Genomic DNA, 14,544 nt, shown 5'->3' with positions numbered 1-14,544 from the left:
GGAAAAGCAATCGAATGGTTCCTTAGTAGCTAAGCTAGTTACTGTATTGCACCTATATCTACAAGTTGCTCTGCGCGAACTCTTAGTGAACTTAAGGATGTTGTGGATATAACGAAAACTGTACTCGTCAGGTTACACAAACGCCGACCAAAATTATGATACGTTATATGATAAAATTTCAAGGGTACTGTTTTATCGTTTAGAAGGGCCGATTGACAGCCAATGGCTTTGCCTCGTATCAGATTTCAAAGGTAGATGAACCATATAATGACAATGTTAGCATGATGTCTCTTCTCCGTCGCCTGTAATTCAATATTCATATTACCCCTGGTACTGCGATAAGCTGTAATTATTATCATTCATATTCTTCCTCTCATATTATCCTATCTAATTTAACTTCTCTCATTTAATGACATTGGAATTCCTTCCCAGTTTAATGTCTTAATCTTATATATATATATATATATATATATATATATATATATATATATATATATATATATATACATATATATATATATATATATATATATATATATATATATATATATATAATGAGGAAGACATTGAATTCTAATAATTATAATAATTATGTAATACCAGGGGTGATATGAATATTGAATTACAAGCGACGGAGAAGAGACATCATGCTAACATTGTCATTATATGGTTCATCTACCTTTGAAATCTGATACGAGGCAAAGCCATTGCCTGTCAATCGGCTCTTCTAAACGATAAAACAGTACCCTTGAAATTTTATCATATAACGTATCATAATTTTGGTCGGCGTTTGTGTAACCTGACGCGTACAGTTTTCGTTTTCCGAAGCCGTTAAATGAACAAATACTATGAATATCTCGAAAGTCTTGCTGTTGATGTTTCTTCAACCAGCATTAGAGGTGCAAGATCTGATCTTGAGTCAACCGTCAGTGGCTCTGATCCATTTGAGTCGGGTATGTTTATTCACTTCTTAAGCTAACAGAGACACAGCTAGTTTCAACTGGACAGACCTACGTATATGGCCTCTGCTCGAGCGTGAAAAGCGAAGTTTGGCCCCTGTCGTAGAGACATACGAGCTTAGACTTTGCGAGCTACCTGAACGCCACGACGCTTATACCACTATCCTCTCATTTTTTCGTTTCGTTTACACAGGAAGACAACAATGTTGGGATGTGGAGTTTCTTACGTTGTTCAAAACTTATTGAACTTATTTTTTTATAATGTTAATGAAATTTTACTATGTGGATTGTTTTTATAATGTTAAAGAGTTGTATTGTGTGGATTACTTTTGCTTTCACTGTGAAACAAGACTGTGTTTAATATAAACTGATGAATGAAGAAAAGAACTTGTGCATAAACGTTAACGCAGTGGTAATGTTTAGCAACTAGTTTTAGGCAATATACACCTTTTTGACAGTTTGATTATAGCGCATGCAACATTGAATGAGCAGTATCATTAACATAGGTAAAGCAAGCAGTTTATCATAATACACTTAATCTTTCAGAGTACATTCGCCACGCTCCTTGCATGCGACAGGTGAACCCAAAGTACAATGGATGTTCTGAAGCCTACCACAAGAAGACAGCCGATCTAAACCAGATCAACGACGCCGTTGTGCAACTTTCCGACGAGGAGAAAAATAAGAACGTCATTACCCTTTGCTGGTAAGTTGCCAAGGAAACGCACAGTTGGATGAAGTATGTGTTGTTCATATCCTCAGAGAACCTTCCTTATAAGTATCTTGTTCTAGATTTCGGATTTGAGAACCCGTTTTATATATTGCCAAGCAAATATATAAATTTATGATCAGTTATGACTATGTAGTCCCCTTCAGTGTGCAAAACTAATGGTCGAGTGCCCCAGCCTTGGGAACTGAAGTGTTGTTCCATCCACTATGGGAAAAAAGTAGTTGCCAAAAATTCGGAACTGAAAGAGAAGAGAATAGTTTTGCATTTTAAACTTCCTATATTACGAGAAATTCGCGTTTTCATGCACAGTTTTCAGGTATTAATGATACTTTGTATTTGAAATGGGATTCTGAGATGGAATTCTAACAAAAAAAAAAAATAATAAAATAAAATCGCTTGAGATAGATGTGAACAACTTTTTTATCTTTCACAAGGGAACCCTTAAAGCATCTTCCTACTATCCCGTGCCTGCTTCAGGCAGAATTTTGTATATACCGACATTAAAACAGTATTCATGGAGTATTGACCAATCTTGCTGTCCAACCAATTGCTAATATGTGCAAAAGTGGAGTTTCTCAGTTTGACCATTAGATTATTAGACTTGATATCATTTATCTTGATGCCCAAACACTCAAACTCCCTCTTTACGCTGTTTTAAGCGCTGAATGGTTCAAATTACTTAGGTGTTTTGCTGTAGGCCTTAATGTTGATGATTCATTCTAGTAAAAGAATTGCGCCAATCAAGGGTAAGCAGACCGTGGCATGCCATACTCTTCGGTATTATGAATTGCCTAGTCTCATACTTTTGTTGATACCTGACTTTTGGATGTCATTGTATTAATTTGTCAAGCTTCTATTCCATTTTATGACGATCCAGTTCATCCCCAGAGTGCTTCTTCCAACAGCTCTTTCCAAGAGTACCTCCAGTGCTCCGAACAAGTGGTGTTCGAGACCTGCGGAAACGAAACTGCTCTTTTCACGAAGGAGTTCCTGGATCGTATGGCAGGACCCATTGTACAGGTAGGATTACCTTCATTTATAGAGCATTATTTATTAGTCAAAGAATTAGTTGTATTGGGTATTATTGGATATTGAATGGCATTTATCATGATTTTATGGACTAAAAGTGAATTTTTATTTTTTGGATGTAATCATTTTTTCTGTGTTTTTTAGGGTTATGGTAGATGTTTTCCTTATTTTAAATAAAATACACACTTCACTTGGCACACACTGTTCAGCATACATCAATTTTTTCTTTTATAATTCTTTTTTCTTAGGAATGGGAATTGTGCACAGAATATTTTACCTAGATAGATCAGATTTTCTTTTCTGTGTCTGTATGTGGCTGTGAATGTAGTTCCTTTCTACCATTTTATAAGTCACATTCCATTCAAGCAAGAAATGAATTTGAGTGAACCTTTTTTCAACATTTCTTCACATCGAACCTACATTTTATTACTTGAAGGCGTGATGACAATTAAGGTTCTTGCGAAGGATATTTCTATCGCGTTTTAACCATCCAAACATTTGTTGACCACTTAACATTTTCTATTTGCAGATAAATCATGTGCGAAACAAAATATTACTTTGATATCAGTCATTTCATAGTTATGATTGAATCATTTTAAATGAAAGGATTAAACGAAAGAAATGACACCTTTAGAGCGAGTTCGTATTGATTTCTTGAAATAGGAATCGCCTACGTAAAAGATAAAGTTGTGAAATTTGTAAGAGAAGCAAATGGAAAATAAATCAATATGGTGTTAAAACTGAACCTATCGTTTGTAGTCTCGGAAAAATGTCAAAACAATATGCGTGAAAACATCCGTAGAAAAATAAGTGTAGCGGAGTTTAGCCTCTCAAGCTGAAGCGCCCCTGTCTCCTACTGGCAAAAGAGGGGGCCACTGTCAATGAACATTTGAATCTCTTTCACTGGCCCTTTTTGATATTCCATTTCAATCTTATTTTGTTAATGTATCGTACTTCTCCAGTCGTTTTCAAATGAAGGCGAAATTTGTAGCTGCTTCTTACGGAGTAGAAATCCAATCTAAGCCCCTTATATTTTCACACAGAGTAAATTCACGAATTCCCTGCAATTTTCTGAAATCTTTAGTAGTGTGCATTATTACCTGCAACTTGGTGTGAAGCCCCAGAGGAACAGGCAAGTAAATGACCGTATATAGCCCATGCTTAAAACGGAATGATAAATTATAGACCTATTCTCGAATGAAGTTCAGAATGTATAAGATTATGTATATTCTTTCGTAATATATCTTCATTTGATATAACTGCTGAATGGTGTTTATATATATATATATATATATATATATATAATATATATATCTATATATATATATATATATATATATATATATATATAATAATAATAATATAATAAATAAACACCATTCAGCAGTTATATCAAATGAAGATTTCTACTCCGTAAGAAGCAGCTACAAATTTCGCCTTCATTTGAAAACGACTGGAGAAGTACGATACATTAACAAATAAGATTGAAATGGAATATCAAAAAGGGCCAGTGAAAGAGATTCAAATGTTCATTGACAGTGCCCCCTCTTTTGCCAGTAGAGACAGGGGCGCTTCAGCTTGAGAGGCTAAACTCCGCTACACTTATTTTTCTACGGATGTTTTCACGCATATTTGTTTTGACATTTTTTCCGAGACTACAAACGATAGGTTCAGTTTTAACACCATATTGATTTATTTTCCATTTGCTTCTCTTACAAATTTCACAACTTTATCTTTTACGTAGGCGATTCCTATTTCAAGAAATCAATACGAACTCGCTCTAAAGGTGTCTATTCTTTCGTTTAATCCTTTCATTTATATATATGTGTGTGTGTGTGTGTGTGTGTGTGTGTGTGTGTGGGTGTGTGTGTGTGTGTGTGTGTGTGTCACATTCGTTTATTCCCATTAAACATTATATCTCATTTAAATCCGGTGAGAAGGCATACGGAATCCGCGACGCACTTATATGAATCTCGTGAACAAAAATGCAATAATTGGATTTTTCTTACCGCAAAACTGGCTGTAGCAGTTAAATGGCTCCGTCACTTTTTTATTCTACCATCTACAGAAAGGCCTCTAAGTTAGCTAGCGTGCTGACAGCCAAATAATAAAGAAAAGAAAAAAAGTTCTTCGACGTGTCAGATTTAGGCCTTAAAGTCCGTCGCGTCGTTCCTCTATTGTCCTTCAAAAGTGAAAAAATTCCATCTCCTGGATGCCTCCATTATCATTGCTGGGGCGTTCGAAATAAAACCTTGTGCCCTTCATTGTTTTATACAAAAGAAACCTCGCTCTTAAGTTTGTAGTCATTTCCAAATGACGGCAGAGTTATTTTTCCATTGTCCCAAAGGTGTTTGTGTTTCTTGGGGCTGTCGATGCAATAAAAGTGCTCTTTCTCTGTGCCTTGTACAAATAAGGCATTCATGCACTAGTATGCTAACTGAAGCGCCAAAAGTTAATCTGCTGCCCGCCTATAGGTATGAAACATATAACGTCCGAAAGTATATCGAACTGGGAATTGCAACATAATTTCTTATATATATTATTGAGAAACGATCATATAAGACGAGAAATGGTAAAACAGTAATCAGTGAATAAATGAGAGAATTAGTTGAAATATCTTTTAGGGAAGAACCAAAAAATAAAAGCTTGTAGGAAATGAGTAGAAATATGAATAGTGATAAAATTTTTTTAGAATGATCCTTATTTTCAGAGCGTTCAAAAAGTTTCCTGAAAAGTAGGTAGGGTTAAATGTACCAGAATAATTTACGCTAGTAGCAACGTATGCACATTTTCTGCAACCATCTTTTCATTTAAAAGCGTTAAAGTTCATTTTTAAAACAGTCGGAAGATCAGCATTTAAAATCAACGTAAAAATTTGTAAGGGGTTAAAAATTTCCATTCCCCTACAAACTTGAGCAAACAAAGGCGTACACTCCGATATCTCCGTCTTGAGATATCATAGTAAGAGTTTGGCTGGTCCTTTGCTCAACTTAGAACAATGCACCCTGAAGCCTTTTGAAGAACCACCTTAAAGCCAACTTGAAGAAACTTGTGTTCCTCAACTTGAGCCAACAACTTGGAAACCACAACTTGTCCACAGCTCTTGGCTGGGTTACTGTGTGCGTAAAGTTTTCATACGGCCACAATTGGACAACAGACTCCTTAATTATTGGATGCCGACAAACGACGAGGAAAGAGACGTAATGACTGAGCGTTTGTGTCGTTTAGGCAAATGAGTAAAAGTGTGCTTGTGTTTTGGGCAAATGGAGGACGATTACCGTGCTCTGGAAAAGGAGGGAGTTTTAGGAAATGAATAAAATGGGATTAATGTTAGAAAACTAGCAAAATGTCTCTCATGTAAACGAGTTAAATGGTCATCAATTGTAAAATTGGGACATATGATTGAAAAATATTTAACAGAATTTACACGTTAGGAAAATGAGTGACGTATTCTTGAGCTATCTATTAAAATTTTTGTTTGGTAAAAAAAAATTACGATTTTGTAGGTTAACAAATGAGTGAATATTGAGTATGATGGACAGATTAATAAAGTTTTAACGGTAAACATAAGAGCTAGTTTTTAAGACCATCAAACGAGCACTTTCTATGAGCTGGACGAAAGGACTGAAAGTCTTGCTTAAAATAATGGATAACTTAGGCAAATAAGCACATTTCATTGTTGCTTGGACAATTAAGTAAAATGTTGCATAGCTTGAGCGGATAGAGAATTTTTTTCTCTCCCAAATAAGTAATGTTTTTATGGTAATGAATAAAAACTTTTCATTAGACAGATGAACATAGTTTGTACTATGTTGTTCAGGAATAAGCGTGAGTCCTTTCATTAGAGTGCTAATACTGGGATAAACTAATAAAAAAGGACGAAACGTCTCTTCTCAGTAGCTACGGACTCAGGGGTCTTAATGAACATTTGTGTGTTCCTGTCTCTTTGGAGCAGAGAGAATAAGTAATCGGAGGTATTCCCGATTAGATAAGACTTCTCTTTACTTTCCATTCTTCTGTATTCTTCACATATATAGTTCAGCATCTCCATTACATTATTATTTTATCTACTTTCCATTCCTCTATATTCTTCACTTGTATAGTTCAGCATCTCCATTTCATTATTATCATCACCCTTATAAAAACGAAAATGTTAAACGCATAAGGTAAAACATTTTCTAAATAAAATGAAATTGAATCGTGTGTAGTTTAGTGTACAACAGCTCTATAAATTTCGTGCACATACATTATACAAAGGGATGCTATGAAAATAATAATATAGGTGCCACTTTGTTTATATAACCTTATATTTAAAATCTACGAACGTGTGCAATGCAGCAGAAGTCACTGGACTACAAATGAGGGAAAAATAATAACAAGCACTGTGGTGTTGCTAGTTACACCATTTCATGTCCTTTGTTGAAGTTTGGTCATCGCAGTCCAAGAGCGATTCTTAATCATTATATATAATATATATATATATATATATATATATATATATATATATATATATATATATATATATATATTCCCACTCAGTCCTGCAGGATCTTAACTGCCAAAATAGAATGAGACTGGAGTAAGTGGTGTCAGTGGAGACAAAGGAAGGAAGAAGGAGCTTAACAAAACCAGGAAGAGTGCCCTGAACTAAATTATTTACAAAAGATACATTATGTACTATGAGTTAGGTCCCAAAAATATACAAGTTAAATTAATATTATCCAAATAATGAAATGAACTTTAACAGTAGCAGCAATAATAACCCAATTAAATAATTTCTTAAGAGTTCAATAAACAATTCAGAAGCAATTCAGAAAAAGCAGTAAAATACATGTTATCATAAACATGACGCCAGGCAGCATACATCATCATCAAACACATAGATAATCAACAGAGCCATACACTTGCTCAATACCTCATCATTAAGTTACAACCAATGTAAGAACAGGCAGTTAAAACAAACACTAATTACCAATAGCAACATACAAACTAGGAGTTCCAAAAAAAAAACGCACAAACTGTCATCCAGGATGCATCAAAACATCCAACCACTGCTGATATCCAAGAAGTCGCTCCAGCATTACAAGAGTTTTACAACCTCCTGTAGAAGGAAACAGGCAAAGACAACCCATCAACCACTCCTCCTGCAGCTCAACAGTCAAAATACTTTCTCTCTTTCTCTGCCACTCTGTACCAGACTTGCTGCTTCTGGGACATGACTAGCACTGTTCAAGTCACTGGGACAAATGTAAACCACAAAGAAACATTCCCTGGTAAGGAGGCAACTACCCACAAAGAGAACAAGTAAACGATTGTTTCCTCTTTTTAGCGCCTCAGTGGCGTGATCTGTATGGTCTTGGCCTGCCACCTCGGTAGTCGCGAGTTCGGTTCTCGGGCATTCCACTGAGGGGTTAGAGATGTGTATTTCTGGTGATAAAAGTTCACTCTTGACGTGGTTCATTAGTCACGTAAAGCCATTGGTCCCGTTGCTGAATAACCACTGGTTCCATGCAAAGTTAAAACACCATACAAACAAACAAGATTGTTTCCTTTAAAACAACCACTTAACCTAACAATTATATATATTATATACAGTATATACATAGGAAAAATGAAACCCAGGGTATAAATTCTCAGCAGTTTTGCCTTTAACTTTTCAAGACGTCCTTAAAATGTCTCGTACAGTAGTAGAAATTTATGTTTTATATGCTAAGATCACGGTACAAATGAACTTATAGACCACTGGCTCTCTACCCTGGGGGCCGCGAGCCGTAGAGATAAATAAAAAATTCTCTAATTATATTCATTATTCTCTTAACAAGAGTGAGGAGCTAAAATTCGAAGTTTATGAAAAAATACACAAGTATCGCCATATAACGTTAGTTTCCTATATAGTCTACTACTCCAGTTGGACTCATTCGGATCCTAAGTATGTTCAGACCCACGTATCTTTGTGAAGCTGCATTTTCCATGCTTGTTGCTCTCACAACCAAATACAGAAACAGGCTGAATGTTGAAGGAGACTTACAGTCTCACTAATTCATTCCCAAAAGAATAAAAACACCCCTTTGCATTCTCTTTTTTTTCATTTTCCTTTAAATCTGGAGGGTAACTTTACCTATAGATGTAAGGGGGCGTGGAGGGAAGGACCACCTCTTAGAGGGAGTGTGATAGTAAAAAAGTTGATAACCACTGATATTTGTTTTTCATTTATTTATTGATAGGCCCAGGTAAATCAGCTTTCATAAAACCTATGAATTTTTAACATTTCTTTTGAAATAAATGGATCAGGTTTACTTAATTGAACAAGCAGAAGCTGTAAAAAGAACACAGAATGGAAAACGCGTTCACTATTTGGAAAGGTTTCTACAGGATTGAGAGAGGGCGCTCGCATCGGGCGTCAGTAGTGGTAGTACAGAGGCAGTGTGAGTGTAGCCGTTGGCACGGCTCACCCCATATGTGGGTTTTAAGAGGGAATACTCTAAATGGCATGAGACCTGTGAATAGTGGCTTTCACACGCCCTGAACTTTATGAACGACGCCCTTTGGGTGCTCGCGCGAGGGTAGTAACCTCTGCATACCAATGCTAGCTTTTTCTATGGTATATTTAGAAACTATTTATATCAGAAAAGTGGATAGCAGGATCCATTTCACCGGGCGACACAGGTCTCTCCCCAGAAATAGATTTTTCCTTCGTCAAAATCCCTTTTTTATGAAGCTTATATGTAAAATACAAATACTAGCCAGGTTCTCTTCCAGGAAATGTTATTGATTAAGAAGTTTTAAAAATGTATACATACTACAGTGAACCTCCCATATTTGGGGGGGATGTGTACCAGATGAAACACATACGCCACACACACACACACTCACCCCCAAATAGCTAACATCCGTGAATACTTAAAAACCCTGAAAATGCTTATGCTACCTGAATATTTTAATAGTTTTATCACAAAAAAAGTCCCTTTAGTCATGAAATTGATATGAAAATACAATAGTGAAAAATACTGTGAATAGGCAAATTTCCCACGAATAATGGGTTGATATGGTCCATGAGAAACCCGTGAATATGGGAGTCTGCGAATGCGGGGGTTCCACATATATTTGCTTTTGAAAAGATGAAATGCGCAAATGAAAACCTTTGAAAACTTTCTTGTGCCAAGAGTAGTTAGATGTGAAAAACAGCATATAAACTAGTATAAGGGAACATATTCTTCAAACGCCCTGCAAACAGGAACATATACCACTGATAACAATCATAAATGTAATTTTCCACTTGGGATGTGCCCAAGTATCAGTATCGGTATCTGTGGTATTGGCTAGTTTTTGTGGTATCGGTATCGGTGAATTTCTGGCCAATACCAGCCGATACTTTGGATAATTATATTGAATATTATCTTAATAAAATTATAATTTTAACTTAGTTCAGAAGGTCCAAGTCCAGTATGAGTTGGAACTTGCAAAGGGATTTGTGATTTTTTTGAGTTGAATGTTTTGTTGATTATACTGAAAACAAACTCTGGTCCTTCTGTAATCTTATTTTTATTTGTGTACCAGTATCTCATTTTTCTTGGGATTACTTAATAAAAACAATATTATGTATTATAATAAGGCAAAGGATTAACCCCTCCACTACCAGAACCTTTCATAATCTAAATGAATGAGTCTGTTAACTGTTTCTAGCCAATACGTATGCAAATTAAAATTCAGAATAAAAGTATATATGTTCTATTAGTAATTTCAGATTGCTCGTCACCTCATGAATTCAAGTAAGCACTATGTACCTAAATTTTTAAGTCTTCTAATGGTAGCCATAATATAAGCTAGACTGTATCCAGTAATAAAGGGATTAAATACGAAATGGTTATACTTGATGTTCTTTCTCAGTGAAATTTGTGCCTTTGAAATTGTTTATACATATAACCCTATTATATGACCTTTCAACTTTTGAACCTTTAATATACAATAACCAGAGAACAAGAATGATTTTAATAACAATATATAGTCTCCTAAATAACTAGTATGGAGGTAACAGGTATCAGTATTGGCCAAAAATTTGGTATCGGTGCATCACTACTTTCCGTCTCACGATTACTTTAAACATGAGTAAAACCTTTCTCTTCAAATATTGCCAAGATCCCCCTAGACTCTGCATAGCCTTGAAAGCAATCTTTATTCCTAGCCTTTTAGAGTGTGTGAAATTTTTCTTTGCAAGAATTTTACTTTTCAAATCTTGTCTATTTTAAATTAAAATCTTGCTGAATTGCATTATTGGTTTTCATTTTTTCTTTCTTCCGTACGTATACAGTATTAATGATTTTCCTTTTGAAACAACAGAAATAGTTATTTCTCATGAAACAAAAGCAGCGTATTCATTGCAAACTTTTTGTACTATGCAAATAAAGTTTCTTCTTGAAGAATAACAAGAATCCACCAACAAAAATAATGTTATTCTTGAGTGTTTCCTCATGGAACTTGAACTGGCCTTATTTACCTCTGATATTTCCTGAAAGACCTTTAAAAATCAAGTCAACAGTATTTTTCCCTAATACTACTGAATTTTTTTTTTATATAATTGAAGATGTTACTCTCTAACAACTTGCCCTTCAAAGACTTGTATGGATGGCCCCTTGAATTCTCCAGCACTTTTACAGCGTCCCATTTGGGGGCTCAAACTTCCCTCAGGGGCATGAGTATCCAAAGCCACTTATGAGCTGTATATAGTCTGAACACTTGTGAGAGGGCTGCACTATATCCCTTTAATGCTGACAACAAGAGCACTTTCCTACACCTTGCATAGACCAGAAAGCCTGCCACCCAATGAAGAAAGGCTTCAAGTGGAGAGTGATCCCTTTGATGATACCAATTGCAGAAGATAGTACACTTTCCTTGGTACATATCTATGAAGATTGCCACAATGTGGCTGACATCTCCTTTACTGCTCCTCTAGAAAAGCATCTTTTGCAGAAGTTGCTGGATAACCTCTACCCATATAGGTGGAGGGCATAAGCCACCCTGTGGTATCTCCTGACATGCAGCTGTACAGTGTTGGCCAGTGCTGATCTCATGGAAGATCTACCAGCAATGCCAGCAGGTCTGCATACCACTCAACATGCAGCCACCTGGGTGCTACCAGTGTCTTCCATAAGCTGTGAGACCAGAATATCTTTACTACCTTCTGTACGAGACTGAATGGATGAACAGGTGTGTGCTGTCCCCATGGGTGCTGGAAGGCATCCAGCCTCATTGCAAATGCTCTCTCCAATCCCTTCAGAGGGTGTCTGAGAACACCTCAGGCCTGGTGATGACTTGCTCAAGGACTCTTCATGTTGAGAGGTACTAGCTGATTGAGTGACTTTTTTGGGAGAGACACATTTCTCATTAATTGCCACAGGTGTGATCTGCCCCTTGAGACCAACCTCTCAAGGGATATTAGATGTCCTATCATCACTTGCCATAGACATGCTGGCTTTGGCCCATCCTTCGTAAATTCTTTTGCTACCTTCTTGAGGTTATCTATCCTTGCTGAGGCAGGGAAGGCACAGATCTGGTAATCCCTCAATAGCTGCTTCTCTGGAGAAGCAAAGATCAGCCAATTGTTTAGGTATCTCCTCAGCCTTATTCTGTGGGAGTAGACTCATGTCGGCACTAGCCTGAGTATTCTCTTGAACACCTTTGGAGTGTCACCAGACCAAAGCAGAGGGCCATGAACTGGTAGGTTGTCTGATGGCAGGTGAATGGGGATGTGGAAGTAAGCATCTGTGAGTGGTGAGGAAGAGGGAGAGAACTGAGTGTAACAGGACTATAGGTTCAGCCAACATTTATAGGAAATCTGACAAGACACCAGGGACAAAGAAAGACTCCCTGTATCTTAGCAACATATTTGTCAAGATGTGGGTGTTGGTACATCAGAAAGGTCATCATCTTCCCTGATGGGGTCATCATACACTCCTAATCAGGGGTCAACTATATGTAAGGACCAATGTCTTAGTTTCCTTCAGGAAGGCCCCCGACACACATCCAGCCATGAAACTTGACTGTATGGTCTTTATGGTCTTAAGCTCCATGTTGCTTGCCAGAGGTCAACATACTGGTCCCCATTCTGATGGGCTTACTGGCTATGAGCCAATCAGAAAAGTTGCTTCCCCGTGTTGCCAAGACAGAGTAAATTACAGAAGCCCACAGAGTATCTAACCATGCTATTTGAACCTCTCTAGGGGGATGTTATTCCCTAACTTACAGAAAGCCACATCTAGAGAGTTAGACTCTGTGGGCTTCTGTAATTTACTCTGTCTTGGCAACACGGGGAAGCAACTTCTCCGATTGGCTCATAGCCACTAAGCCCATCAGAATGGGGACCAGTACGTTGACCTCAGCCAAGACACTTCTTCAGAGCTGGGAACAGGACAACTTTGCTGCCTGCCTTATCTCCTGAGTAGTGTCTGCCACCTGCCCCAGCCATGAGAAGGACAGGAGCACTGAAGAGGAGGATGCCTCCCTGAAGCCTTGGATACACTAAATCAAGGCAGTGACATCTTTGAAGCCCTGCCTTGCCTTGGGGGGTTGCCAAATCAGGCTTGTGCTATCTTCTCCTGGCCATCTAGGTCTGAGAGCTCCCAGTCTGCCCCATCCCCACTGCCAAAAGAATTGGGCTGCTCCAATGGACTTTTGGGGTACCACTGAAGTCACATACCACCCTTGCCACTGCTAGGTGTTCAGGGGGTAAAACAGGAAAGGGAGTCAGGGAGACTTAGGGGAGAGAATCTGGACAGAAATGACCTAAGCTCCAAACAACACGACTACAATTAGGAAGAAAAGAACCTCCATCTCTCCCAGGAGTCACTGTATTCATAGGGGTGATCTGCTTCCCTTACTGTTGTGACTAGCCCCTGCTCAAGTAGGTCATGTCTATCCCCTTCTCATAACACCGACTCCTCTTTGCCATTCTTGGCCTTTTTAAGCTTTCAAATGCCTTCCCACCATTTGAAAGAGGTGGACCTGCTGTCCCTCTTTCCCCTATAGTCACTCTGTCCCAAGGCAAAGGAGGCACTGAAGGAGGAGGAGGACAACAAACTACTACTTCACAATGAAGAACGCCCAACTTTTGCCTAGTCCCTGCCTGTGACAACTGATATCAACCTCTTAAGAGTGTTTGGGGGTGATGAGCTCCTCTTGCTCTTCATTTGTCACTAAGCCGAGGTGGAAGAAGGCAGGTGGGAGAAGGGCTGTAGCTGGACACGTGGTCTACCAAAGCTCTCCAAACCTAACTCAATTTGAGATGCAACTCCAGAATTTCTTTGGTGTAAGCACTTAGACCAGGTCTGTCTTCACTAACAGAGGTTTCCCAGACATTTCTCCTGCAGACACTGACAGGGAAACAGGAGTTTGAGGGGAAGAGGGGGTCAGAAAGAAGGGCTTCCTTCTCCATTTTTTATACAGGTGACACAGAGGCCACCCAACACAAGTCACACATGGAGTCCCTCACACACTTGTTCCCTCTGCAGAATATACTTGCATACTGCCAAAGGGGACATGAACTGTATTGTAAGCCTTGTTCTTCCTTGCACACCAATGAAGATTCGTTTTTGTCTTTTTATCTCCATCTTGCTACACTTAAAACAAAGGCGGGTTAGCATGTGTCACCCTCACTGGACCAAATTCAAATCAATTAGCTGTAGGGCCATAAAACCCACAGTATTACAGTGTTCCCCCATGTTTGCGGGGGATGCGAACAGACCCCCCGTGAATAGATGAAACCCCCTATAAAAATGGTTAACACTGCCTATTTTTTTAGGTAAAACTCTAAGAAAAACCCACAAACTCTAA

General features: G+C 37.9%; 1 protein-coding gene across 3 annotated transcripts in view; it reads left to right on the top strand.

Annotated features, from left to right (window-relative positions):
- LOC135218277 (uncharacterized) overlaps positions 1–14,544 on the top strand; it is a 552,172-nt gene that overhangs the window by 518,369 nt on the left and 19,259 nt on the right. For all 3 annotated transcript variants that reach the window (XM_064254485.1, XM_064254484.1, XM_064254486.1), the window contains 2 exons: positions 1,506–1,665; positions 2,595–2,709. In XM_064254485.1, coding sequence (XP_064110555.1) covers positions 1,506–1,665; positions 2,595–2,709 — 275 coding nt within the window. The remainder of the gene's footprint in view (positions 1–1,505; positions 1,666–2,594; positions 2,710–14,544) is intronic.

Source organism: Macrobrachium nipponense, chromosome 9 (assembly GCF_015104395.2).
Source record: "Macrobrachium nipponense isolate FS-2020 chromosome 9, ASM1510439v2, whole genome shotgun sequence".
NCBI classification, from domain to species: domain Eukaryota; kingdom Metazoa; phylum Arthropoda; class Malacostraca; order Decapoda; family Palaemonidae; genus Macrobrachium; species Macrobrachium nipponense.
This window is presented reverse-complemented; position numbering and strand designations above follow the sequence as displayed.